General features: G+C 47.2%; 2 protein-coding genes across 2 annotated transcripts in view; both read right to left on the bottom strand.

The window, feature by feature from the left end:
- LOC125759129 (uncharacterized) overlaps positions 1-25,181 on the bottom strand; it is a 127,275-nt gene extending 102,094 nt beyond the window's left edge. Inside the window, exons 1-2 of the mRNA XM_049417445.1 lie at positions 24,632-25,181; positions 23,691-24,005 (exon numbers count right to left, since the gene is read on the bottom strand). Of these exons, the coding sequence (XP_049273402.1) occupies positions 23,691-24,005; positions 24,632-25,181 (865 nt within the window). The remainder of the gene's footprint in view (positions 1-23,690; positions 24,006-24,631) is intronic.
- Positions 25,182-25,770: 589 nt separating this feature from the next.
- On the bottom strand, positions 25,771-26,586 carry LOC119398848 (uncharacterized). Its single transcript, XM_037665665.1, has one exon. The coding sequence runs from the start codon at positions 26,584-26,586 to the stop codon at positions 25,771-25,773; it is 816 nt and encodes a 271-aa protein (XP_037521593.1).
- Between the last annotated feature and the right edge of the window lie 1,116 nt (positions 26,587-27,702).

Here is a 27,702-nt window from a genome sequence, read left to right as displayed (position 1 = left end):
GTTTTTTCTAGGTGGCTTTGAAGAAGCGCGCGCATCTGCGAGCAGAAAGGCTCTTGTTTGCCCACTGACAGCGTCGCTTGCTCGCGACGTCACCTAATCATACAGGTGACGTCACGGCGGCTGTTGTCGACAGAGCAAAGGCACGGAGAGGAGCAGGCGAGCGTCTGTTGGTGGTTTAGTGGCCCTTTAAGGAACGCAGGACACAGCGGTCTGTCCTGTGTTCTCTCGCGCGTGCGGTGTCATGTCGTTTTATAATCTTCTTATTATCGTATTTTTCGGTACCCATTACAGCGGATAATTGTTAACGGGAAGGTAGCTCCTGACGACATATTCACCTTGAATTCAGAAAGATTGCTTTAAAGAATGTGAGGTAATGAAAGAAATACTTTGATATATCCTGTGTATTTGATAGATACACTTTATGTAAGCTCGTCACATAGATAGAACCTGCAGATTACACCAGATCATGCACGGTGGCTGTTCATGTTAGCATACATGAGTCTAGCATACGAACAATTGGCTCCATAGGCGCTTTGTGTCTGCCCGAATCGTACACATAGTCGAGTAGGTGCCGTTAGTTCTACCCATTCTATCCTGAAAGAGCACATCGGTGAAGCTATACATCTTTCGTGAATACTTGGACACCCCATATTTATCGGCATCTGCTTGCAGCTCTCCCAAAGCCCGTGCATATAGCATGCTCTATATCATTCTCCATGCTTCTTCAAAACGCACGTCATACATTATCGTTTCTTAAAGATAGGGACTGCTTACTTTTATCGCAGAGATCATACATTATTCTATACTCTATCTCCCAAGCTGGTTGCGGCAGGGCAGAAGCTACGAGGCGTATGCTACCCACATGCTTATGCATGAAAACACAGTTCTATTTGTAATTGCATTATAGTTGGGGAGGTTGAAGACAACTGCGTTGTTTGGCACTTGTTACGTCACAGCAATACTTGATACGGGAATCCCAATCCCTATGCATGCCATAATAATTTAATTATTGTATCCGTAACTGCCGATAGCGATAAAACACGGCATCGCCTATGCAGACGCGATCGCTCGCTTCCATTCGAACTCGCGCTGGCTGCGCTAACTACTGTCCTGAGAGCAATGTATAAAGGGTGAAATCGGCTATAGCTTTGTGTCAACTCCCGCTGAACAGAAAGTGTCAGGTCCGATTTGTCGCTATTATTAACGTCAGCTTCTTGTTCAACTCCGTCGGGTAAGCCATTCGCAACGATAATTTGAGATTGAATCTTTGAAGCAGTACGAAAAAAACACGAATAATTATTGTCGAAGCGTCTGGACACATATATAACGCAAACTCCATAGCCGGAGCACAACTTGCGGGCCGCACAGCTCACCACGGCAACTTTATGATTTAGAGGCGCAGGAAAGCAGCTTCGACGGGTGCTGCCATACTTTTAGGGGCGAAGCACCTTAGGGTTTCGGTGTGTCGGCGGGAATCGTGAGATGCTGCCACGGCGTGCATCGTCGTGTCCTGTCCATTTCCTTGAGCACAAGAGAGGGCGTCTTTGCCACAGCGCTTGCCGTGTGGCGAAAGAGAGCGAAGGGCGCGCGTTGACTATGGAAATGCTCTTGCTGCGCTTGACGCTGGACCACCAGCTCGCAAGGAACGAGAACACGCCCTAACCCGTGAGAGGTAACGCCGACGCAGACAGTGTCTGCTAGCAAGTTTCTTGATTGAAAAAAAATCACAGCATATCCACGGAGTGAATGATGATGAGTGGGCGAAGCTGCGGAGGTTCACCGGTAAACCGTGAATCTTCCGTGAATTCTGCCCAGTACATCATCACCGACGTGAGATCGGGCACGTTTATACTAAAGGTTCGATGAGAGTTATGACGACTTGCAGCTCACTTTAATTTTACATGTACGCTGTGAATTTTCATTGTTTAGAAAACCATTGCTTTAGAAAACATCTGGCGTCTTTCGTTAAGCAGCTGGCGTCTTTTCGTTTTGCTTTAGAAACATCTGGCGTCTTTTCGTTTTGCTTTTAGAAAACATCTGGCGTCTTTCGTTGGTTTATTTCATCAATCAACGGCGTTTTGAACAAAATATTTATTGTTTAATCACGCACAGGAGAAATCTCACCAGGCACTACCTTGGAGGTAAACAATGGCTGCTAATGGGAATGAGAGACAGAAGAAGTCGGCTTTTAGCTAACACTTATACTTCTACTTCTACTAACGTTTCCTACTGGAACATGCGAATGGCTGCTAATGGGGAATGAGAGACAGAAGAATTCGGCTTTTAGTTAACGCTCACGCTGCGAATTTTTTATTGTTCAACAACGCACAGGAGAAATCTCCCACCGGCACCACCTTGGAGGTCAAGATCTGGTACTAGCGTTACGACTGGTTACGCACTACGAGGGACGAACGGGTGCCGCTTTAAGGAGCTTCGCCCCTAAAACCAACTGCTCGCCCTGCACCGCCACCCCGTATATGTAGGCACTGGCTCTTGACCTGCGATGCACTGCCGCTGGGAGATTTCTCGTGTGTGTAGTTGAACAATAAAGATTCGCAACGTGCACGTTAACTGAAAGTGGACTGCAGGTCTCTGTGTCTAATATTTCTTCTGTCTCTCATTGCCCATTAGCAGTGATTTCGCTGTGGGAAACAGCAGTGCACAGTGCATGCATCGCCGCTCCACAGGTTTCACGTTATTGGAGGTGAAACAGCCTTCTCTACATGCTTCGCTCTTTCTCAAAATTTTTCCTTTACTTTATACGTTGTCACTTTGCACGTTTGCACGCGTAAGAAAGTCGCGTCTTTTAGGTGTGCCTCGAACGCAGGCGGCGTCTTCGTCGATTTCAAGCGCTGATTGCGCAAAGCAATCGCTTTCCGCAGCGGGCTGAAGCGCCATACCGGGCTACTTCGCGCAGGAGTGCATGTGCAGCAAATCCGCCTCCGTAGCTTCCCCTTCATTCCCACAAAAAGTTATCCGCAAACCTCATGAAACGCAAAAATTGACCATCGGTGGGTTCCATCGTCCCGCGATGTCGGCGTCAAGACGAGTCATGAAATCCAACTACTAGTTCTTGCATGGCCCTTTATTTGTTAAGTTCCTTGTGCAGCACCCAACATTCACCGTAGAAAGGGCGCAGGTGGGGAGGTTGCACAAGAATATTTAAAAAAAATGTCAAAATTTCGCCTCAAGTGCGAAGCAATGAAGGCGACAGCAAGAGATTCGAATGTCACTGGAAGAACGGCAAGCAGCTAGAAACTAGCTGTGCGCTGCTCAAGCGCGAATGAGGCAGGGAAATACACCATTTCCCGCTAAAGGGGACCATGAGGCGATGCGAAGCCGGAGCGCTTGCACGATCGTGTTCCGCTGGCGTTCGTTGCGCATGCTACCGACCTCGGTCATACTACCGACCTCGCGTCGTGGAACGCGAAGAGGAACGCTACGCGTGTCGTGTCTTCCCTCTAGCCTGGTCCTTAATTCTCACAGGGGCGAGCGGGGAACGCTGTCGACAGGCGCGTGAGAGGGGGGAGCGTAGGAGAGGAGAGAGAGGGGGAGGAGACGCGCATGCGCTGGCGCTCATCGTGGCGTTGCGCAGGAGAGAAGGAGGCGCGTGAAAGGAGTGAGCGTAGGAGGAGGGGAGTAGGGGGAGGATGCGCCTGCGCAGTAAGGGTGGTCACGCCGCACACCACCACCACACCGGATTGAACTCGGCCATAAGATGCTACGCATTTAAAAACACACAAGGCTAGTGCGAACTAACAAAAGACTCGCGTAAGAGTTGGTGTTAGCGGGGTAGACTACCTTTAATAGTGGAAATGTGAGCAATGACGCAGGACACTTCACTAAGACCCGTGTACAAGGGGAACTAATCAACCTTGTTTTTCGTGTCCCTCTCATTGGCTTAAAATAAAATACGCGTTTATCGCTTTAGCTCGTGTAAACCGAACTTTAATAACTTACAGAAAATATATTGGTGGAGGCTTTAAATCTATGGTACTGTTGAATTTATGTAGAGCAGAGAAAACAGAGATTATATATATATATATATATATATATATATATATATATATATATATATATATATATATATATATATATATATATATATATATATATATATATATATAGTGATGAAGCTTTTCCAATGGGCCAAACGTACTTGGGAAGAGAAGAGACACAACTAAGCGGTTACCTTAATTTTATTTGCCAACGGTTTCGACCGGTGGACCGGTCTTCGTCAGGGCTTATGAGCAAAAAAAGCCCTGACGAAGACCGGTCCACCGGTCGAAACCGTTGGCAAATAAAATTAAGGTAACCGCTTAATTGTGTCTCTTCTCTCTCTCTCTCTCTCTCTGTATATACATATATATATATATATATATATATATATATATATATATATATATATATATATATATATATACTGGCCGTACGTTTCAGGTCTACCTTTGGATATATTCCTGACGCGAAAGCTTTGAAAAGCAAACAACGAATTTCGCCAATAATAAACACTCAGCCTCGCTGAACATCTATATATGTTATAATTCGACCAATAATTCAAGGCTATGCTTTTCGGCTTCTTGAAACGCTTCAATTCACTCAGTATGCGACACCACGAGCTTGAGAAATACGTATTCCCTTTGGGTCAAGCCTTCTATCAATAAGGCGTGCACAAAACTCTGGACTAAATCTTGGAAGCACAGGAATCATCCCAGCTGGCTCCACTATCCTGCTCTTCGGCAGCGAGAAGAATCTTTGCGATTCTTGGTCTTAATCCAGTGTTGGCAGAGGAGAGAAGTTATCGAATGACTGGGGAGCAAAGAGAAAATATTCTTCTTGCGCCAATCCCTCGCAATGTGCACCCGCAGCACAATGAGAGAAGGCGAATATCATGGGCAATACGATCTCTAAGGACATCAATGATGGCCCCAATCGGTTTTGTTCGTATATGCGGCACAATATGGACGCTCATCTTACTTTGCCTTAGTGGCAGTCGATAACAGAGGTCACATCAATTCCTCGGCGTCCGTGACTGGGACTATCTCTTCTAAAGCGGAGCAGCTTGCTACTGCTTAGGCACTCTTGAATGAAAATAGAACGCAAATATACTCGGATCCTAGATCGGTGGTCGGGGCGTTTGCTGGAGCTCCACAGCGAAAGAGGCCCATGATGTTCTTATCAACAGGACAATAAGAATTCACACGTTGACTTGTTTGCCAGCACACTTTTGGCCAAAATTTGGACTCGCACACCAACCTCAACGACATCGCCCACACCCAGGCGCGCGTACTAACGCTCCGCGCGGGAGGAGAAGGACTGCCAGAGTTCGGAGTACAATAGTTCCGAAACACTTTGTTCACTTTATATGAATTCGCAAAACATTTCTACCTGGAAAGGGTAGTATTTCCCCCACCACAAAAAAAGCTCATGTGACCACGAGCTATGACCCATAGGAAGCTCCAGACTAATTCTTATCCAAATCTCGCTTTCATGCACTGCCTATTCTTAAGTGACTTTAGCTCGCAGTGCCTTCGCTGCGCGGGAACCTGCAATCTATTGCACAGGCTCTTGCGGTGCCCCTCGTTACGTGGGGACAAGGACCTCACAAAACAAAAACGCAGGCCGGCCCTCAAGAGCTCGGAGTAGGACATAACTTTGGTCTCTCCAGAGAGCCTGCGATGCGGCGGTTACGCTAGTAACGCTAGGTATAACGTCCCCACGTGATAGTGCCCCGCGGTGTTGACTTAAGAGGTGTCGCCCTAATAGATATAACGTTCGACGTGCCGTACCGTACCACTTCACTCCTGTTAGGTAGGGCTTACAATTTAAGTGTGCAATCCGCGACTTTATCTGCAGGTGTTCGCATACCAGATGAAAAATGTGCAGATGCAAAGTGTTTCGGCAACAGTGGCGGAAAGCACACACTCGTACTTTAGGCACAAAATAGCAGATGAATTGAATCACGCTAAAAACTACCGTTTACGTTTTGGAAAGTGCAATTTATAACATCGACTACATAGGCCGGACGGGCACGCAATTTAGGAATTTCTTCAACAACCCTTGGTCAAAACAACCCAGGTTTTCAAGGCGGTTCTTCGCTTCCTTGAGGACACTGGACTGACTACCCGGCTATAGTAGCCGCCCGCCGCGTCCTCGGTCATGGACAGCATTCCTCCTCTCCTCCCTCTTCTCATCTTTATCTCCCTTTCCCCCTTTCCCATACAGGCGCTGAGCCGAGCTCCCAATTAGGGTTGCAGAAGTTGCGCCTTTTCCTTTCCTCAGCCTCTCCTCCTCCTGATCCGACCACGGTTGCACATAGGGGGAGATGATATGTAATTTTTTTTTGTCTTCTTAGAAGCACGAGCGCATTCAGAAAACCAACCTATGGAGATCGTTATCTGCACTTTAATTATTCTGCGGTAGACATTGACACGAAAAAAGAAACTTGTGCGAGTTGGTCGTAATTTATCATTGACAAGATACAGCGGTAAAAAGAAAAAGAGATGCCACGCCCACATATTAACTCTCGTTAACGGATCCCTTTGATCACCGAATGTTATCACATTTTCTTCCGTAGCACGATAAATACAGGAATCACATAGTGAACAACCCGCGTACTCTCCTCCGGAAGGCTTGTTCTTACAGCTACATTCTCGAGTTTCTGCTCTCGTTCACTTCGGCGGGCAGTTAGGTTCTATGGTTAAGTATGGCCCCTTAACCGCTGACGCGATGTATCTTTGGACAGTTCGCAAAAATAAACTGCCAATTAGCTGTAGCGCTACTAGTGCAACACCTAGACACAGATTAAACGAACGTTAAACTACTCACGCGTTCTCTTCAACGTAGGCGTGCGCGGGGTTCTCCACTGGGGGCGGAAGGGGGGGGGGGGAGCTGTAATTGTAGAGCCCGATCCGTCAGCCCCGCTGGTCGAGTGCAAAGGACAGCATGCTTCACAATGGCTTAAAAATGAAAATGAAGCCATGACGTGCTTATCACAATAACCTGCATTTGCTCCCTGGCTTTCCGGGAACAAATGATTGGAAGTAAGCAGTTCTTGGAATGCGACAGCAGGGGCCCTCGGCGTCATTATCATCAAAAACCTTCTGGCCATAACCCTACTCTTTGAACAATCATGGGGCAGGTCTGAGCACGTAAAAATATGGGGCGGATTGGGTCCCTCCCTCTCCCCGTTGTTGGTTAGGGAAGCGCGGCCGCCCCCTTCGACTCAAGCATGCGCACGCCTATGATCGGCAATGTGGTGCCTGTATTTTTCTTACGCATAGAAATCATTGTTCGTAAGTATACAGTACAACATATCCCGTACCTGACAAATCTTTTTATCATGGGCAAGTGAGGCGTGTAAAGATCGTGTGTATCCGCATAAAAAGCTCGGCCTGGAATACCTCGCGTCCGCGCGAGTCAATTATTTTCTCATTCACTTTGGTCTTCGCCGCATTTGGCATAATATAGGTATCTCATTTGCCTGGTGTTACTCGGCACATGTCTCAAATTTGTTTCTACTCTCATCGCACTTTCAAACCCTTCGGAAATGTGCGCGCTCTGTGGAGGGTCACACTGCATTAACCATGGTTCCGTGATAATTGCGCTACCGCAACACTCCATGTTCATGGAGTGTCAAAAACCTCCATTCACCTTTCACGAGTCATCGCTGCGTTTGAATGTATTTGCTCCTATCATAAATGATAATATGGATTATACTTTCCTGCTTGTTCGATGAATTGAGGACTCATATCATCGTTATGAAGCGGGCAGCCCACAGTCTAAAAACAAGAATTAAAATACATATATATGCCGTGTGTAATGATTCCGAATTCCTTTTCGTTCACGAGCAGATTTTCGGTTCCATCAACAGTCATTGACCGCGAAAGTGTTTTGTGAATCGGAGCGAAAAGCTAGGCAATCTGCCAGATAGATGCTGACAGCGTTTGTCTGTGCAGTGTCTCTCAATTCTCCGCAGCCCTCCGAGGGCATAAATGTGAATAAAGATGTGTCAACAACAACAATTCTCTGCCTCACTTAACCTTAAATAGAATTTTACTTCACAAGAAAGCTTTAGAAGGTTCCGGGGAATCCTTCTAGAAAACAGCTTTAGGATTGATACATGCGACTCCTAGCCCTTACCAGCGAGCCGATTGCAGAGAGGTCACAAAAGGAAGCCAGATCGAGTGCTCTACGTTTAACCTTGGGTTTGTACCCCCTTTTCAAGCTATACTCCGAGGACAAAGAAATACAAGTCATCGTTCCACTAGGAGGCTTCGCACGAGCTTGCTCTTTGCAGAATAAGTGATTACGTCTGAGGCTTGTTGGCCATCGTGCTTTATGAATAGGACAGTAGTGAGTAGAGTCCACCGACGCTCCCTGAGTGAAATGAATGAGATGTGTTCGCTATCAAAAGCGATGTCCATTCAACTGTACTGTTCCTTTCAGGAAATTGCTATGTTTACGATTTGTTTTACAGCTTGCATAGCGGTGAAAACGGACCGAGCTGTTTGAGTTCAGGGCTGTGAAAGCACACATAATTTTTCGTATGGTGCAAGACAAATTCCTAGATTTCTCTCTCCGTGGCTTATACTTCTAATATGAGTTGGCTCGTAGAGTGTACCGCTGTAGTTATATTAACTGATTAGTTCGATAAGAATGAGGAAAGCTTGGTTGACATCACATCGATTTCGTGTTCAGCTTGTAATAAGATAGGTATTTTGAAACTGAACAATGATGTATAAAGATAGCATGTATGTTGTTGTATTTATGTAAGACCGCCGCACTGAGAATTCTGAAACATTTTTAGAGGATACGAAATGCAGAACCTATTTCTGATTGTGGTAACTTAACTGGAAATACTTTCTAAAGTCAAAGTGCCGAACGCATGGCTTTAGTAAAAAAGACGCAAAGAAGCGTGGCACGATGTGGTTTTCCGAAGTCGATTTGTTTGTGCGGCAGGAAAGCGTCAGAACACGTTCAAACGCCTTGTTTTTTGGGTTTTTTTAGATTTTTGGTTACCTAGGCTTGTTGAATAAATGAAGGAAATATTTACTGGTAATACACATTTTAAAATATGAGCAATAATATACCCTGTTTTCTTGTTTCCTAAGAATTTCTAGGGAGACGTATAACTGAACATGGCGAGAAAATCAAAGATGTTCAATTAGTTTGTGTGCATCTCTGTGGAAGGTTACTGAGAACAGACCAGGGAATTCAATTTGATGAAGCAGCACCTAACAGGTGGAAATCACGCACGCTTAAATAGCCCGAATGTTCGCGTCATTTTATGTGTGCGTGATTGTGTTCGTTTGTGCGCTGCTTCATCCAAATATAATGGCTAACCAACTAGCCCATCAGCGCATATATTAAGCGCATTCATGGTCTTGCAATGGGAAAAACTTTCGAGGGTAATTGACAGGAGTCAAATACTATTAGGACCACACAAGCACCCACAATACGAATACTGTTAGGTGTAATTTAAAATATTTGAAGACAGTAGTGTGCATTGGATACAAGCAAAGCAAACCCTACATTGTAGGGAATCATGAAGATTAAACTGGCACTGGCGACGCCCTACAGTTGGCCGAAAAAAAAATTGGGGGACCCTTAAGCTTCGCCTTTAAGAGTTCAACGCAATGGCGAAATCCGGCCCCTAGTGCGCACTTCAACCACTAAGTGCATACTTATTAATGAGTATTGTTACACACAGACACCCAAGCGCGCGCGCGCGAATGGTACATGTTTTTGATCTAATGCAAGAGTCGCATGGCCTCCAAGATACACGCCGTGCGCTCCCCATCTCGGAGGCCATGAAGAGTCTCACAATGCCTCACAGATGGCAGCACATTATCTAGCGTTTGCTGTTTGCTTGATCAACGCCTCCTCTGGAAAGCCGGCGTTGGCTTGATATGTTTTCCGCTAGATGGACATAGTTGTCAATTTTTAGAGCTGTTTGAAAGTTCGTGTGGGTTTTAGCGGCGATGGCTGCACTATCCTGGCCTTTTTCGACGTAGTTTGATGGCCTCGCGAATGCGCCTACAAATCGCCGAATGGGCTCGTTTTCGAGCCCATTCAGCGACATCTGTCGAACAAAATGCGTTGAGACTCCTTCCACTACATGGCATTTATGTAGCGTTATTTCCGAAGGAGCTGCAAGTAACATCGTGGCTTTGTGGTAGGACACCTGCTTGCCAGGCGAATGGCCCGGGTTCGATCCTCAATCGGACCGAAAATTTTATTCTTTATTTTATTTTATTCTTTCTCAATCTTTCCCTCACGGAATATTTTCCGCTCACAACCAACGCTGCCGACACCGACGCCGACGGCGGAATTTCTGCGACACGAGCTCTCTAACGCTATCGCGTTAAAACATCAGCGATTGGCTTCTGCGCTTTTTCTGTCCCTCAATTGCACCCACCAGTGTTATGTGCAAGGAATCTCAGCGACCTCACAATTAGTACATTGCTTGCTACAATCAGGTGGCAGTCTTAGTTACTCAGAAATAGCACAAGTGTGCGGATAATGCCGACATTAAAGTGGTGCTAACTGCATATACTACCCGTAATAGTAAAAAGATGAGCAATGACGCAGCACGCCTAACTATGAAATATTTTTGCAGTACACACGTGGAACTAATGAACGTAGTGTATCGTGTCCCTCTCACTGTCTCGAAGAAATTATGCCTGAGTCGCTTTAGCGCCATGAACACCAACTGTAATAACTTACAGAAAATATAACGCAGCCATATTGTCATCCTGAAGAGCTATAATCCCGTTCCACTAATGGTGAGTTTTACAAGGTGCAGCATATATATCTGTCGAACTATTCAGTTTTTTCAGAAACTGAATAGTCCTTCAGGCGCATTCTGTTTTCAGAACAGAATAGACAGTACAAATGTTGCAGCCGCTGCCATCGGTTTAGCCGCAATATCCGTACGCGCCCCAGTCGGCAGCTGCCGCATCCGCTGCATCTGTTATGATAACCTCATGCTCAGTATGATTGGACTGGGAAGTGAGACGAGGAGCAAATTATCCTGTGAGCCGAATGAAACGGAGCTGTTGTGTCGCGTGTTGCAAAGTTGGATAACTTGCTGCATGTTTACACACTTGTAGCACTTGTAGCTTAAATTGAAGCAAGCAACAAATTTATTTTAACGGTTGAAGTAGAAAAAAAAAGTATTCTAATAACTTCAATTATTGAGAACCACAAACGTTTTCTTTCCGCACTTCATTCATTTCTTGCCATCGATGAGCGTTTGAAATTTCCTGACAAGAAACTTCCACGCTGGCTCAAGTAAATAGTTTTGATTCGCTTCTCCCTAATGCACAACAGAGTGCCCATGAGTTGCAGTTGTAGCGTGGGGTTCCTTTACGTGTGCTCCCGAGTCCAAATCCAGTTCACAGAACAACTTATTTATTCAATTATTTTCACTTAATGACGTCAGGACAAGGAAGATATAGGGTCAAGCAAGGAGCTGCAGTGAAACTCTCGCGAACGCATAGCAGGCAAAGGTGAAACCACGGCTCCCCTGGTTTGCGTGGGAAACAAGCTATTTTCAGGTATACTGCCCACTAGGGGTTAAGTGGCTTAGGTTAAGTAGCTCCATCAGCGTAAACGCCAGGCGAATGATAAACTAAGCGATCGTTGTTCACTACGGAAAGTAATCTAACGAGAAGGGTATTGATAAGTTGATCTTCAATAAAATTTGCCTAGGTGCTGAGGCACCCGAAGGAAACTTGTAACGCAAAGGCACACGTAGAGCCCTGTCTGACCGAAAAGGATTACGCGTACTAAACTGGTAGGGCGTCTGAGGGAAACGCTGCTGTTTCTTCGCTACCCACTCACTTTATATCTCGCCACTGGTATGACAGCGGATTCTTGGCTTCACATTCGAGGCACAACTTCCACTCCAGCAATCCCTCAAGAATTGTTTCATATTTAAAACCTTCCGATGGGGTACTTCCTCTTGACGAGTTCTTCAGGCGCATAGATTTCAATAGCTAACATTAAAGCTAGGTTTCCCGTATGTCGACTTCCGTTATGTATGACGAATATGTATACATAAAGACTTCAACAGAAACGGAAGCGCTATATATTACGTTTCGCAGCTTGTGTTCTCTGCATTTTGCAGCAAATAGGAGGGCGAAAACTCTTCGCATCACTAGAAAAACAATCAAGGTTTGCACTAATTGGATAAGCCTGGGGATTGGCTAGGAGCCTTGGCTCCGAAGGCGGTTCGGTTGGGGAACTTGTAGGTTACTCATGTTCCATAATAGGGTGCGCGTAGCACCGGACACCGTGAACAATTTATTCTAAACTGGCAGATTTCCTCGTCTGATAGATGTGTGAACTCGTCTATGGGCCTGCCTCGTTTTGGTAGGCGTATGTATGGGTTGTAGTGGGTAGCGATGCTATTTAAATGCGCCCGAAGTTTAGATATTCACGCCTTTGTCGTGATTGCTGATTGAACGTCTAATCTGTATACCGAAGCCAGGTGTATGTTGCAAATTATGAATGCGAATATCCTTAGATACCTCACCGAGTGCGAAAATTGACCATCGGCGTCAACTTATGTTCCCCCGACGTCGGTGTCGACACGAGTCATACAAAAATGATCATCACGCAATGTTTAGATATTCACGCGAAATTTAGATATTCACGGCCTAGTCGTCCTTGCTGTTTGAACGCGTAATGTGCGTACCGAAGCCAGATGTGTGTGACTAATTATTAATGCGAAAGCATTAGATACATCATTAAGCACGAAAACTGACCATCGGCGTTAACATGAGTGATACAAAAATCATCATCACGCCGTCAAGTCGCCATATGACATCACCATGACGTCAACAAAACGTCACATCATGATGTCACATCACATCACCTCTTGGGAAAAGGTGGGCCGATAACGGAGGCAATGCAAAACCACGTTAATTGCAGAAAGCTTTCGGAGGGTGGCGGCAAGAACCAATACATCGACTGAGATGAACCACAAGAAAAGAAGGCTTTCGCCTTTGAACAATCATAGGGGAATGCGTAAGGAACTCTGCGAGTTTTTCTTTCAGTGGAACAAAACAGCTCTGACGCGTATTAACACGATTGCGTTAGAGAGCTCGTTCAGCAGAAATTTCGGTGTCGGCGTCGGTGACGGCGTCGGTGTCGGCATCGTTGCTTGCGAGCCAAAAATCGTCCATGACCCAAAATTGGGAAAGGTGCATACTTATTAATGTGTATTGTTACACACACACACGCACGCGCGCGCGCGAATTTTACAGGCTTTCGATCAAGGAGGTTTAAACAAAATTCTGGGAGGTGGAAGCTCTCGAACGCCTTGCCATTGAAAGTGAAGCCAGCTTTTGCCCACCAAAGAGTTCGCAAACATGCTCGTTTCTGGTGGTGCCTACTTAGAGATCAAAGGGCTTTGATCTGTTTATTGTAAATGCTACGTCAATTATAAAATAAAAGATCTTGTTGCCGACAAAAGTAACCGTCGAGTGCAGTATTGACGATTGATGTCCAATAAAATTTGCCATGACTTTGAAGCCTTACTTACGAAAACTAGTAACACAAAGACACACTTACAGCAGTATCGACCCATAAAAGTTACCATAATTAAACTTCTCTGCGTGCGTGGAGAACGTTCCGCTTTCCTTCGCCAAACGCTGATGGTTTATCGTGCCCCTGAAAGATGGCGGGTGCAGCCGCCATCTTTTGGTGCACGGCTTCACTATTGCGCAATAATCGCCACTCCAGCAATTTTTTTAACCTCCTTGCTTTCGATCTAAAGCAAGAGTCGCATGGCCTCCAAGATATACGCCGCGCGCCGGCCCTCTCGGATGCAATGAAAAGTCGAGGACATATTTCTCACAATGCCTCACAGATGGCAGCACATTATCTAGCGTTTGCTGCGTTGGCTTGATATGTTTTCCTCTAGATGGACATAGTTGTCCATTTTTAGAGCTGTTTGAAAGTTCGTGTGTGTATTTAGCGGCGATGGCTGCACTATCCCGGCGTTTTTCGACGTAGTTTGATTGCCTCGCGAACGCGCCTACCGTATGGGCTCGTTTTCGTCGTGACACCTGCCTAACAAAATGCGTCGAGACTCCTTTCACTACATGACATTTAGGTAGTGTTTTTGTCCGAAGCAGCTGCAAGCAACATCGTGGCTTTGTGGTAAGACACCTGCTTGCCACGCGAACGGCCCGGGTTCGATCCTCATTGGGCCGAAAATAAACAATAAAATATCCTCGGTCCCATTGAGGACCGAACCCGGGCTGTTTGTGTTGCAAGCAGGTGTCCTACCACAAAGCCACGAAGTTACTTGCATCTGCTTGTGAAAAAAACACTACATATGTCCCATGTAGTGGAAGGAGACTCCTTAACACATTTAATGTTGCGTGGTAGAAGCACACAATCGCGCAAGGCGACGCTTAACTGCATCAACTGTCTATGTGCGCTTTTCGTGTGTGAAGAACTGAGAAGTACACAGGCATGTGAAGACCAACTTCACATCTTTCGCACTCCCATCGGCTCTCCGACTTCTTGCCGTGTGCCTTGCAAGCTAAGCACACCCTTGAGGGATTCTTCTTTATTTTGTTCGGCAGGTGTCACGACCAAAACGAGCCCATTCGGCGATTTGTCGGCGCATTGGCGAGGCCACCAAACTATGTTTCTTGCGCGACGCCATGCTTTGAAAAAAGCCGGGATAATGCACCCGTCGCCGCTAAACACAAACACACACAAACATGCAAACAGCTCCAAAAATGTACAACTACGTCCATCTAGAGGAAAACATATCAAGCAAACAGCAAACATTAGATAATGTGCTGCCATCTTTGAGGCATTGTGAGAAACATGTCTCGACTACAGCAGAGCCTATATGGTTCCGGCGTTCTAGCACAGGGAAGTGCTTTAGATCGAAAACCTGTACCGTCACTACAGATAAGTCGCGCGCGCGCGCGTGTGTGTCTGTGTGCGTGTAACAACACACGTTAATAAGCATGCACTTAGTGGTTGATGTGCGCACTAGGGGCCGCATTTCACAATCACGTTCAACTCTTGAAGGCGAAGCTTAAGGGTCCCCCAATTTTTGCAAAGTCAATCGATAACTTGTCGCACGCCTACATACTGGTAGCTTAAAATCGAGTGCCTAAACAGAAGGAAGCAAATAATTGATTTGCACCCTTGCATTAGGAAAAAAGGTATTCTAATAATTTCAATACGAGCAAATTAAAAATGTTTTCATGGCGCTCCTAAATGATTTCTTGCCATCGATGAGCGTTTGACATTTCCTGATCTTAAAACTCTTCATCCATGGCGCAAGCAAGAGTAATGCGTTGAGTCTCCGTAGTACAGAATAGAATTGGCATGTATTGAAGTTATAGCATTGGGTTACTTTACGTGTGGTCCCCAGTCCAAATCCAGCGGACAGAACAATTTCGGTTATGCTTACTTGTAAAATCATTCCAGGATAAGGAGGATATGTGCTCCATCTCACAAGCTGGTTGCAGAAGGGTGGAAGCAACGAGGTGTAAGCAAGTCACACTCTTCCGCAGCAAAACATAGTTCCGTTTGTAATTGCATTATAATTGGAGAAATTGCTACGCGTCACAGCAGTACGTGATACGCTAAGGAGAATTCCCATGCACGTCATGAGCATTTAATTCTTCCGTCGGTAACCTCCGATAATTGTGATGACGAACCAACATGACAGCGCCCATGCAGACGCGATCGCCCGCTTCGATCCCAACTCGCGTTCGCTACTTGCCCACAGCCCTAACAGCAATAAATAAACGGTGGAATCTGCTATCGCTTTGTGCCATCTCACGCTGAGGACAAAGTATCAGGCAAGTTTTTATTAGCTGTTTGTTCAGCCATGCCTGCTAAGCCTTATCGCCGAGAATTTGAGAATGAATCTTGGAAACAGTGCAAAACAGACACGAGTACATTGCTGTCGAAGCACCGGGAGGCAAATATAACGCAAACACAAGCGTCGGTTCAGAACTTACGGGCCGCACAGCTCTCGAGAGCGACTTCTTAATTTCGATGCTTAAGGAACCAGCGTCGAGAGGTGCTGCCATGGTATTATTTCTTTTTTTTTCTGGTGCTACCTCTGCTGCCCAATACTAACAGCGTTGATTGCTACCATTTGTTCGTTTTACTCCCCAACGGAGCGCCTGCCCAACGGTTGTTGTTTTTTTGTTTTTTTTTTGCGGCGCTGCCGTTGCTGCCCAACGCTAAGAGCGTTGGTTGCTCCCGTGTGCTCGCTCTATTACCACAACTGGTTACGGCAACAGGACGCCGAGCAGACGACGCGGAGGGATCAATACATCGAGAGGTGTGCTCGCTCTTCCTATTGGCTGAGCAGCCTCGTAGCTTCCACAGTGCTGCAACCACCTTGTGATATGGAGTATAATTTCAAGATTCCCTTGATCAGTCAAGAATTATTTCATATTTAAAACCTCCCGAATGTGTATTCCTCTTGAGGACTTTCATCAGTCGCTTAGATGTTATCAGCAAATATGATATCTAGGTTCCGCATTTGTCGGCTCCCTTTATGGAGACTGACTATGCATAAATAAAAGATTTGAAGAAAAACCGAAGTGTTACGCATGTATATGTCGCAGTATTTGTTATCCCAATTTTACAGAAAACAAAGGGGCCGAATCAGATCGCTTTGCTAGAGGCACGAAAGAGGTTAACACTACTTGAATAAGCATGGTGCTTAGTTAGGAAGCGTGGCTCCAAAGGCAGTGCAGTTCAGTTGTTCTTTAAGAGGTATACAACGCTCATCATTTTTTAGACGGCACGCTGCTCTCGCACAGTAGAGTTCATATATTATTCTTGATCGTCAACCACTTTTACAAACACACGGAGTTGCGCCTGAAATAGACGTATCAAGCTTGTTTTTCGGCTTGCATGGCTTTCTTAGGCCTACCTATCGATTCTCGTGTGCAGCGATGTGACGTAATGATAAGAAGTTACTGAGTGCAAGAAAATGCGCAACACACGAGGAAGAATCACAAGAGACCTTGCGTATGTTCCTTGTGTGTTTGATGCAACCTTCATGAAAACCAGCAGGTAATGAAGCCAAGTAAGGTATAGGAGACGTTAAATGTACTGTTCTAAGTGTGTTGTAGCAATTGCGATATAGATGTGAAGAAAGTAAAGTGGACTAAAAGACAACTTGCCGTAGGCAGGGACCGAACCTGTAATACCCTTGTTACACAGGCCAGTTAACCGCAGTTACAGCCAACCACGGTTAACCGCGTTGAACCACGGTTAGCGCCGACCACGGTTCGCCGATGTTACACGGCGCACAAGCGTCTTCGGTTAAAGCGGACTTCCTTTGACGTGAATGGCTCCGCGTCTGGCGGCAGTCCGGCGTTCAACTCGGCTGTTAATGACGCGTCCACTTTCGCATTCCTTGAGGTGCTCCGTAGATGACGCAAATTGTTTTCCCAAAGCCTAATCAGGCTTTCCGTGGTTCGTGCAGTCCAATTCATTCGTTTTCACGAACGCTCGCCGGTGTGCACACGTCCTCCATGGAGGCCGCCATTTTCTCGGTTAACTGCCAAACCGAGGTCCCCAAGCTCGGTTTTGTACAACCGCGGTTAGCGGCATAACCGTGGTTTCGCATACCGTGTAACCTAAGCGAACCGCGGTTACGCGTAACCGCGGTTACACTAACCGAGGTTTAGGCTGTCTGTGTAACAAGGGTATAACCTTCGGATTACGCGCACGATGCTCTTACCACTTGAGCTACGGCGGCTGTCATGCCCCCGTCCACTTTATGGGGTGCTAATGTGCATGCAAACCTGGGAGTGTTCGTCAGCGCCGCTTGTAGCCATGACGGCGAGGACGGAACACTCTTTCTTAGTCAGCTGGCGTCACGAAGCACGTGAACATTTGACGAACGGACAGCTGACCAATAAGCCCTGGCATACGACCTAAATGCATGATATCTGCCGCAACTAGACCCTCCTATTAATTAATTTAAGAAGGCAAGCTGGAGGGCCCTCAAGATTCCCTTCTTCCATTCATTCTTTGTTTGTTCAGTCTTTTCTCGTGCTCAGTGAGTTTCAGCATTATACACCAACTAGGCTGTCAAGAAGTCCTTCTTAAGAATTTATGGGAATACGGGCGAAATTTAGATATTCACGCCTTCTTCGTGTTTGCTGTCTGAACGCGTAATGTGCATATCTATGCCCAGATGTCTGTGACAATATGAAGGCGAAAGACTTGTACTCGCTAACAAGTTGTGTTGGCAGGGATAACGAAGGCTACAGAGCCGAAGCGCCTGTATCCTCCGCTAATAAATTTAGTCCCATAATTGTGTCCGTATTTTCTGCGTAAGATATCAAAAAAATACTCCCCGCTTATTTTCTGCATGTACCTGTTTCACACAAGATGCAGGTCACGGCAGTGAGATGTTTGTTTCTTTCTTTTACTTTACACGTTGTTACTTTCCATTTATTGGTACCGCGAGAAAGTCGTGCTTTTTTCCTGTACCTCGAATGCTAAGCGGTGTCTGCGTCGATTTGAAACGCTGATTACGCGCAGCGATCACTTTCCGCAGCTGTGCGAAACGTGGCCATACCGGAATACTTCGCGTAGGAGAACATGTGCAGAAGCTCCGCCTCCGTAGCTTTCCATTGATTGCCAGGAAAAGTTGTCCGAAAATGTAGTTGCCTCATGAAACGCAAGAACTGACCATCGCCGTGGGCCGTCGTCCCGCGGTGGCGGCGTCACCACGATGGATGGAATCCAAGTACTATTTCTTGCACGAGCCTTGATGTCAGTCCCTAGTGGGCCACCCCAGATTCAACGCAGAAGAAGGATGCCCAAGTATCCTAAAAAAACAAAAAAAACCCTAAAACATAAAAGAGTTTTTAAGACAGAGAGAAATTTCGGTGAATTGCCAAATATTGTACAAAACTGGAAGGAAATTCATGTTTGTTTCCGGCACGCGTGACACAATTTTGCAGTTTACAAACATAAAAAAAAAAATCTTGCCATGCGACTTTGGGGAGGGAAGTGGGGTCCTCACGTCGTGCTGGCGGCAGCAAAATACTGCCCCGCAGGCGGCAGGTGGCCCGCGGGCTACAGGTTTCCGGCCCCTGTTATATTGGAAAACCACGAACGTGAACTGTTCACACAAATAAGGAATTGGTGTTAGCTGCGTACACTGCATGTAATAGTGGAAATATGAGCAACGCGCAGCAACCTGAACAATCAGATATATTTCCCGTAGACACACGGATGTAATGAACGCCGTGTTTTGCGTGCGTCTGACTGTCTTAAAGAAAGTATGCCTTATTATCTGAAGAGGTATAATCCCGTCCATTAATCGCCAGTTTTACAAGGTGGTGGCTCTCAATATATGACACAGTTTAATTTGTTCAGAACAAAAAAAGAAAGCGTAATTGTTACAGCCGCTGCCATCGGTTTAGCCGCAACCACCGTGTGCGTCCCAGGCGTCAGCTGCCTCATACACTCCATATGCTACGTTACCTTCAAGCTCAATATGATTGGAGTTGGAATTGAGACAACAGACTCAGCTATTTAGGCGAAAGCCTTAAATGCCGATTCAAAAGAGAACATCGAGTGTCGGCGTCGGTGTTCCACGTCCGCGGCATCGAAACAAGTGATGCAACATTGTAATCACGTGATGACGCCACTATTTACGTCAACCCTACGTCACAGGAAAGCTAACCTAGTGACGTCACTGCGAAATCATCATGACAGCACGGCACTACGACGCCACCACACGACATTGTCGCTTTGTTGAATGTGGGCCGGTCACGGGGGCAGTGCACAAGAACCTTAGGTGCAAAACCTTTCGGAAGGGGTCAGGAGAGGAGCAATACATCGATTAAAATAAAAAAAAGAGAAGAAGGCTGTCACCTTCTAGGCGTCTTAGGGACATGCATAAGAGGCCCTGTGAGTTTTTCTGTGAGTCCAACGAAACATAGCTGTTGTGTCGCGTGTTGAAACGTCAGTTGATGACTCGTCCCACGTATACACACTTGTGGCTTAAATCCCAGTGCTTCAATGGAACACAGTGAAAATCGATTTTCACACTTGAATTAGAAATAAAAGAAACGATTTTTATGACTTTCAGTGTGTGAAAATTAAAAATGTTTCCTTGGCGCTCTTTACTGATTTCTTGCCATGGAGGAGCGTTTGAAATATTGCTGACTGTAAACTGTTCAACCTTGGCGCAAGGAAATATTTTTGTTTCCCCTTTCAGTGATACGGAATAAAATGAGCCTGTGTTGCAGTTATAGCATTGGGGTTGTTTACACGAGTGTCCAGTTTAAATCCAGTTGACAGAACAATTTCAGTCATGTTTATTTATTCAATAATTTCACATAATGACGCCAAGACAAGGACGATAGCTTCAATATAGTCTCGGGCTGCCAGAAATTGTTTCGTATTTAAAAGTTGCCGAATGAGCATCTTTGATGGGTTTTTCAGGTGCGTAGATTTCAACAGCTGGGTTCCCGAATTGTCGGCTCCCGTTGTGGAGGATTATTATGCATAAATAAAACACTTATCACTAAATAAAACACTATGTTATTACGCGCAAACTTTAGTATTCATGCCTTAGTTGTGCTTCCTGTTTGAACGCGTAATGTGTATACCGAAGACAGACGTCTGCGGCAAATTATTATTGTGAAATCCTTAGATGCCTCGTCGAGCACGAAAATTGACCATCGGCGTCAACCATCGTCCCCAGGTGCTGGCGTCAACACGAGTGATAGAAATATCATCATCACGCCATGAAGTCGCCATATAGCCATATAGTCGCCAATAAAACCTCCCATAAGCTGACGTCACACGATGAGGTTGTCACATGACACCACCGCTTGGTGGAATATGTGCCGATCACGGAGACGATGCAAAAACAGGTGACATGGAGAAAGCTTCCAGTGCCTCCGATCCTGGAGCCAGTGGAAAACTACGCGAGGTGCCCAAAGCTTTCAAAGGGGGGCGGGGAAGGATAAATACGTCGACTGACAAGGAAAAAAAGTTCGCTTACGCATTCCAGTCGTCTTAGCCGAATGCATCAGACGCCCTGTCAGTTTTTAGTATGTGTATGAATATGTAAAACATCAATCATACATGTTGCCTGCACGTTTTTGCATATGTCGTTTTATGCCTACCTGACCGAAGTCTGTCTTTAAAAAATTTACGGGAGCTTGGCACTAGTGGGGCCAAGCATAAAGGAAGAGTGCAGCTGGGCGGCCTTCGCTGTTTGTCTTTTCGTCTATCTTTCATCTTTTCTTTTTCGACCTTTCTCTCTCTTTCTTGCATATCGTTTTTGTATGTACTTCTTGCTAATTCTTTCTTTTTCTCTTGTGTCTGTTTTATTCCCATTCTCGCTATTACTCCCTCTTTCTCACCATCTTTCTATTTGTCGCTTCCTCTTTCTATCTCCTTCTCTCCCTCTGCTTCTTTCTCCCTCCTTCCTTTTTTCTCTTCATTTCTTTTTCTTGTACTTGCTGGCTCCTGGCAAGTAAGCCTTGTCGTACATGACATGGAACTCTTGATTTTCGTATTACGATGTCATTTACGTTCGTCACACAGAAGTGTCTAGTCATAGGAATTTTGGCATATATCCATTTAAATAAATGGCCGCGAGCACCCCGAGGCCATGGCATGTAAATCATGTTGTACATGGCATAGGTGTCACGATTTGTACGTTAGGACGAGCCACTCATATTCGTCATATGCTCTTGTCACGCCATGCCACTTGTGGTACATATTAAGTTAACAAAGCGGCCGCATAAGCACGAAGACAGTGGCGTGAAAATCATACGGTTAATGACAGGCATGTTATGATTTTCGTCAACCAGTTGGCGCGCGTGACGGTGCAAGTTGTAGCGAGCGCGGGCCAAAAAACCGCCGTTAGCTTATCGGCCTACAGCTGCAACGGAGCCGGCGAGTCGCGGCCGCAGCTGATTTCGTTCGCTCAAACCACGGCTGAGAGCAGCACGCTCGCTGCCGTGCGAATGCGCTAGTCACGTGGTTCTTTTTGTATTCCGCGGGCTTTCTTTGCAGCTTGGAAAAAAATGGCATACGTGAGACTTTATCGCAAATAATGCAATTGGTGTTTCTGAAGGCGCTCTCGAACCTTGCAAGTCGCAGTTCTTGCCTAAAGTCAATATTTAGCAATTTAGTTAGATAATCTAAATAACAATTTAAGTAATTGCAAAACAAAAATTGTCTGTAGTGCGAAAGGTGAATGTTAGCAATTTGCAACTGGTTTCACTCGCCTGCCTCTAATATTGTATTTTTGAACCCCAGGATAAAGATAGCTGGGACACCCAGAATATATATATATATATATATATATATATATATATATATATATGTGTGTGTGTGTGTGTGTGTGTGTGTGTGTGTGTGTGTGTGTGTGTGTGTGTGTGTGTGTGTGTGTGTGTGTGTAGGCAGACTTTTCTTCCTGGGGGGGGGTGGCGCCTATTGTTAATCGACCGATGGCGTTCCGAATCGTAATCACGAATTATCTTGTAGCGTATTCGCCCCACGGAGGAGCGAAACGTAGACACCTACACTCGTTGAAGCTTGGGACAACAACTAGTTTATTTGCCAAGAAAAACAGTCTTCGAAAGCGACAACACAAAGAGGCGTGGCTGCGTATCTCCCTCGGCACGCCGGATATGACGTGAGGCATGATGGCCGCGTATGCGCCGTGCGCCTCTGCTTGCAAATTGGTATGCGCACACAAATAAAATTTAGCGCGATCACCGGCATCAACTCCCGCTACAAGCCCCCCCCCCCCCCAGGTTGCGCAGCCAGGGAAAAAAAACAAGCAAATGTGCGAGTTACTCCATGAGGTGTCCCGGTTTAACGCGGCCGAGAGAAACGACGTCCTCTCTGTCGCGAACACGAATGGACACAGTCTTGTGCGACCGCGACAGCGCACGCAAGGGCCCGTCGTACGCAGGAGTCAACGGTGCTTTCTCTGTGTCCCGTCGCACGAACACATGGGTTGTCGCATTCATGTCTGAGAACGAAAACACTCTTTGATTGCGGCTGACGCGTGGCTCGTTGGGTTGCAGGTGCTCCTACCAGGAATGTAGCCTTTTCATATGTTCTGAAGGTGTCAGCGTAGTGCTTGGTCTCTCACCAAAGAATTCTCCCGGTAGTCGGATTGTAGAGCGATACAGCATTTCTGCTACACTGAATCCGAGGTCTTCTTTTAGCGCGGTACGCAGGCCCACAAGAACCAGAGGGAGCTTCTCCACCCAGTGCTCTCTATCCAATTTGGCCGTTAAAGATGCCTTCAGGTGACGGTGTAGACGCTCCACCATTACATTGCTCGCTGGGTGGTAAGTCGTGGTGTACTGGAGCCGTGTTTCCAGACGCATTGCCAGCGCAGAGAGTAGGTTGCTTTGCAATTGTCGTCCACGGTCGGTCGTTATGCGCAGTGGGCAGCCATAGCGTGAAACCTATGCGGCCACAAACGCCTGTGCGACGGTCCCGGCTGCGATGTCCAGAATCGGCGTCGCCTCAGGCCACCGTGAGTAGCGGTCGACACATGTGAGCAGGTATCTGTAACCCTGGGAAGGAGGAAGAGGTCCTACCAAGTCCAAGTGGACGTGGTCGAAACGACACTCTGGTGGCCGAAATCCTTGGAGTGCGGTGCGCGTGTGACGAGTCACCTTGACATGTTCGGCACGTCTTCTCCCAGCGTCGAATGTCGGCGTTAATGCCTGGCCACACAAAGCGGTCCGGGACGACCCTCTGCGCGGCGCGGATTCCTAGGTGGCAGAGTTCATGAAGGCTGTCAAACACTGCATGCCGAAACTGGACGGCGACGAAGGGTCTTGGAGATTCGTGCGATGTGTCGCATGTGACCATAGTCGTGTATGGTAGCAGGATCTCTTCCAGCATAAGTGTCAGTGGATTCTGCCGCATCTCGGTTAGCTCTGGGTCTTCCCGCTGGGCGGCGGCTAATGTCTCAAAGTCGACGGACGCTGAAACGGTGTTGATACGGGAGAGTGCGTCGGCAGCTAGATTTTTCGATCCCCGCTATGTAGCGGATGTCCGTGGAATATCCGGAAATGAAAGAAAGTTGGCGCAGTTCTCTTTCCGAACATAAGGAGCTGTAATTCTTGAACGCACATGTCAGCTGCTTGTTGTCCGTTAAAATGTGGAAAGTGCGTCCTTCTAGGAAGAAACGGAAATTCTTTACGGAGCAATAAATGGCCAGCATATCTCTTCCAAAGGTGCTGCAGCGCACTTATCGGTTTCCAGTCGTTGCCGTCGTATTGTTGCAACACTGCTCCCACTTCCGTCATTTAAGCGTCAACCATGAGCCGCGTTGGCGAGTCGGAAAGCGGGTGCATGAGAAGTGTTGCGGAGGCAAGCTGAGATTTGGCGTCCTGGAAGGCTATTTCGTGCTCTGCTGACCAGTGAAACTCGGGCGTTTTCTTAGCGTTCCGGCGCAACAAGTCAGTTAGCGGCCGTATAATGTGTGCACAGGATGGGATGACGCGCCTATGGAAGTTGCTCAGCCCGAGAAACTCGCGTAACTTGCGGAAAGAGGTAGGCGTGGGAAATTTCCTAACTGCTTGTACCCGTGATTCGAGCGGCAGGATGCCTTGCGGGGTGATCCGATGACCTTGGAAATCTAGTGCTTCAAGACCAAACATGCACTTTTGGGTCTTCATCACGAGACCTTCCTCGTCAAGACGATTTAAGAGGAGCCGCAGGTGATTTTCGTGCTTTTCTGGCGTTTTGCGGGCGACCAAAATGTCGTCTAAGTAGGCGAAGACAAAGAGCAGTCCGCGAGTGACCTCATTCATGAAACGCTGGAACGTTTGTGCAGCGTTGCTCAGTGCGTACGGCATACGAATAAATTCAAAGAGGCCGAAAGGTGTTGTCAAGGCCGTCTTTGGGATGTCGCTTGGTTCTACTGGAATCTGGTGATAAGCGGCCATCAGATCCAACTTAGTGAAGATGGTCTTTCCCGCGAGGCGAGCGCTGAAATCATGGATCTGAGGGAGAGGATATTGGTCTGCCGCTGTCACAGCACTGAGTGCCCGATAATCACCTCGAGGCCGCCAGTCACCAGGCCCCTGTTCTGGCACGACGTGCAGCGCAGAAGTCCAGTTGCTGAAAGACGGTCGAACAATGCCGAGCTGAAGCATGTGGTCGAACTCACGGCGAGTGAATTCGTGTCTTTGTCCAGCGAGTCTCCTAGGTCTAGCGGCGACGCGCGGTCCGGTGGTGTCAATGTGATGCGTCACCTTGCGTTTGATTGGCAGTTCGGTGTTCCGAGGTTTGGTGATTTCAGAAAATTCAGCCAGAATCGTTTGAAAGTTTGACTTTAGGTTAAAAGTGCAAATGCCGCATGAGGACAGGTGAGACTACAGTCCGACAACAGTGAGAGAAGTGACGTTATCTTTGGGACGACGATCGCGAACGCTAACGTCAAGATTGAAGTTGCTCAGGAAGTCCGCTCCCAGGATGGCAATGCTGACGTCGGCCACAACGAAGAGCCATCGTATGTGCGCCTGAGTCCGATGTCTATCGTCATTGACTCAACTCCATATGATGCAATAGCAGTATTATTGACTGCGCTTACGCTGGAAATGGACTTGCCACCTCGGCGATGTTGAGCTGTTGCTCGTAGGATAGATAGCTCAGCTCCGGTATCGACAAGAAGGCGTGTGCCGGTGATGCGGTCGACAACGAAGAAGAGGTGGCTTGAGCGATGGCCCGTGTCGCATTCCGCCGTTAGCGATTGGCCGGTGCATTTTCCGTCCACGAGCATGTTTCGGTGCAGCGAGTGGCTTGCTCTCTGAAACGGCGGTCGTACCAGCAGACGCTCTGCTTTGCCTCGCTTAAGTGGCCGCGGTGCTGCGGTCTTCGAGCGCGGGACGGCGAACGCTGCTGTGCAGGCCGGTGTTTGTTGGGCAGGGCGAGGTTTGCGACTGCTGCAGCCAGTCGGCCAACTCTGTCCTCTAAGTGACCTAACCAGTCTGCATGCTCGGACATTCCCGCTGCAGCAATAGATATTTTTGATGGCTCGGCACAGTCGGTGATGCGGTCGGCGACTTGAGCCAGACGCTCGAGAGTCAAGTCGTCCGAGCTAGCGAGTATCATGAGTGTTGAATGTGGCAGTCTCTGCAAAAATAACTCGCGAAGCAATGGCTGTTGGCGCTTCTCTGACGCTTGTTGGCCCAGCAGCTGACGCATTCGGTGGAGTAGTTGCGAGGGACGCTGGTAACCGAGCTCTTCATGAGACAGCGGTTGTTGCAGTCTGCTGTGTTCGGACACCTCAAGACTTTTCAGGACGGTTCTTTTTAGTTCTTCGTAGGACTTCACCGATGGAGTGGAGGCGAGCACATCGTCTACGGCGTCAGCGATGTCAAGTGGCAGTGCTGCAACGACGCGGAGGTATTTCGACTCCTGTGATGTGATGCGTCGAAGCTGGAAGCGCGCCTCGACTTGGCTGAAACACACCCTGGGGTTTTTGGGCCAGAAATGAGGAAGCTTTACCTCCGAGGCGTTGGTTGTGGTTGAGCTTGAAGTGCCTTCCTCGTATGACATGGCTGCTGTTTTTCCAAACGTCGCGCGTCACCACTTTGTAGCGTACTCGCACCACGGAGGAGCGAAACGAAGACACCTACACTCCTTGAAGCTTGGGAAAAGAACTAGTTTATTTGCCAAGAAAAACAGGCTTCGAAAGCGACAACACAAAGGGGCGTGGCTGCGTATCTCCCGCGGCACGCCGGAGATAACGTGAGGCATGTTGGCCGCGTACGCCCCGTGCCCCTCTGCATACGAACTGGTATGCGCACACAAATAAAATTTATCGCGATCGCCGGCATCAACGCCCGCTACAACCTGACAATTTGCCAGTAGTCAATGTCTGATTCGTTGTTCTGAGCAGCCATTTCGAGCCAACAAACACACCACCTTACCTCATCCCGGCCGACGCGGCCTCATTTCGATGGAGGCGAATTGTTAAAGCTCCGCGCGATGTGGGCTATTTTAAATAATCGGGGGGGTTTGAAATTTTTCCGGAGCCCCCCAATGCGGTGTGGCTCTTAATAGGCTTCCCAAGCAACGCTTAGCGGCGCTGCTGCTCTTGACAGGCAGCGCCATCTCTGGCAGAAAAAGAGAAACTGGGGTGTAAGCAGCGCGCGTTTTCCCTTCTCTCCACCGCGTTGCTGCTCGCTTCTGTGCACGTGCAGAGCTCTCGCGGTGCACTTGCGGCGCCTCACAATGTACCGCTTGCAGTGCGGCTTCAAAAGGATTTTGAAGCTTGACTGGCATTTCCGAAAAGCGAACTTGATAAAATGAGAAAGGCTCGTCAATCACGTTAACGGTAAAGAGCAGACGATCGACGACAACGACGCCCGACTCAAAGCGAAATGCATTTCCCAAGTCGCGATTACACCGTGTAGGACGTATACCTCGAGGTAAGTCTCATTCTGTGATGTTAAAGGCGAATAATGGTCCACATGCACTCCGAAATGAAGCCGTACACGCTATCGATGTTCTGCGGTGTGGACTACGAATCATATGATTGTTGTTTTGATATGGCATGCTTACAGTAGCAGCCGTGCACTTTTGTGAACAAACGTTTGCGGCGTGCTAAAAAAAGATTATACGCCCATGGCACTGCTTCCTGAGAAGGTTAGAGTCAAGTCCTCCGTGCCG

The sequence above is a fragment of the Rhipicephalus sanguineus genome, chromosome 7 (genome assembly GCF_013339695.2).
Source record: "Rhipicephalus sanguineus isolate Rsan-2018 chromosome 7, BIME_Rsan_1.4, whole genome shotgun sequence".
NCBI lineage: Eukaryota > Metazoa > Arthropoda > Arachnida > Ixodida > Ixodidae > Rhipicephalus > Rhipicephalus sanguineus.
This window is presented reverse-complemented; position numbering and strand designations above follow the sequence as displayed.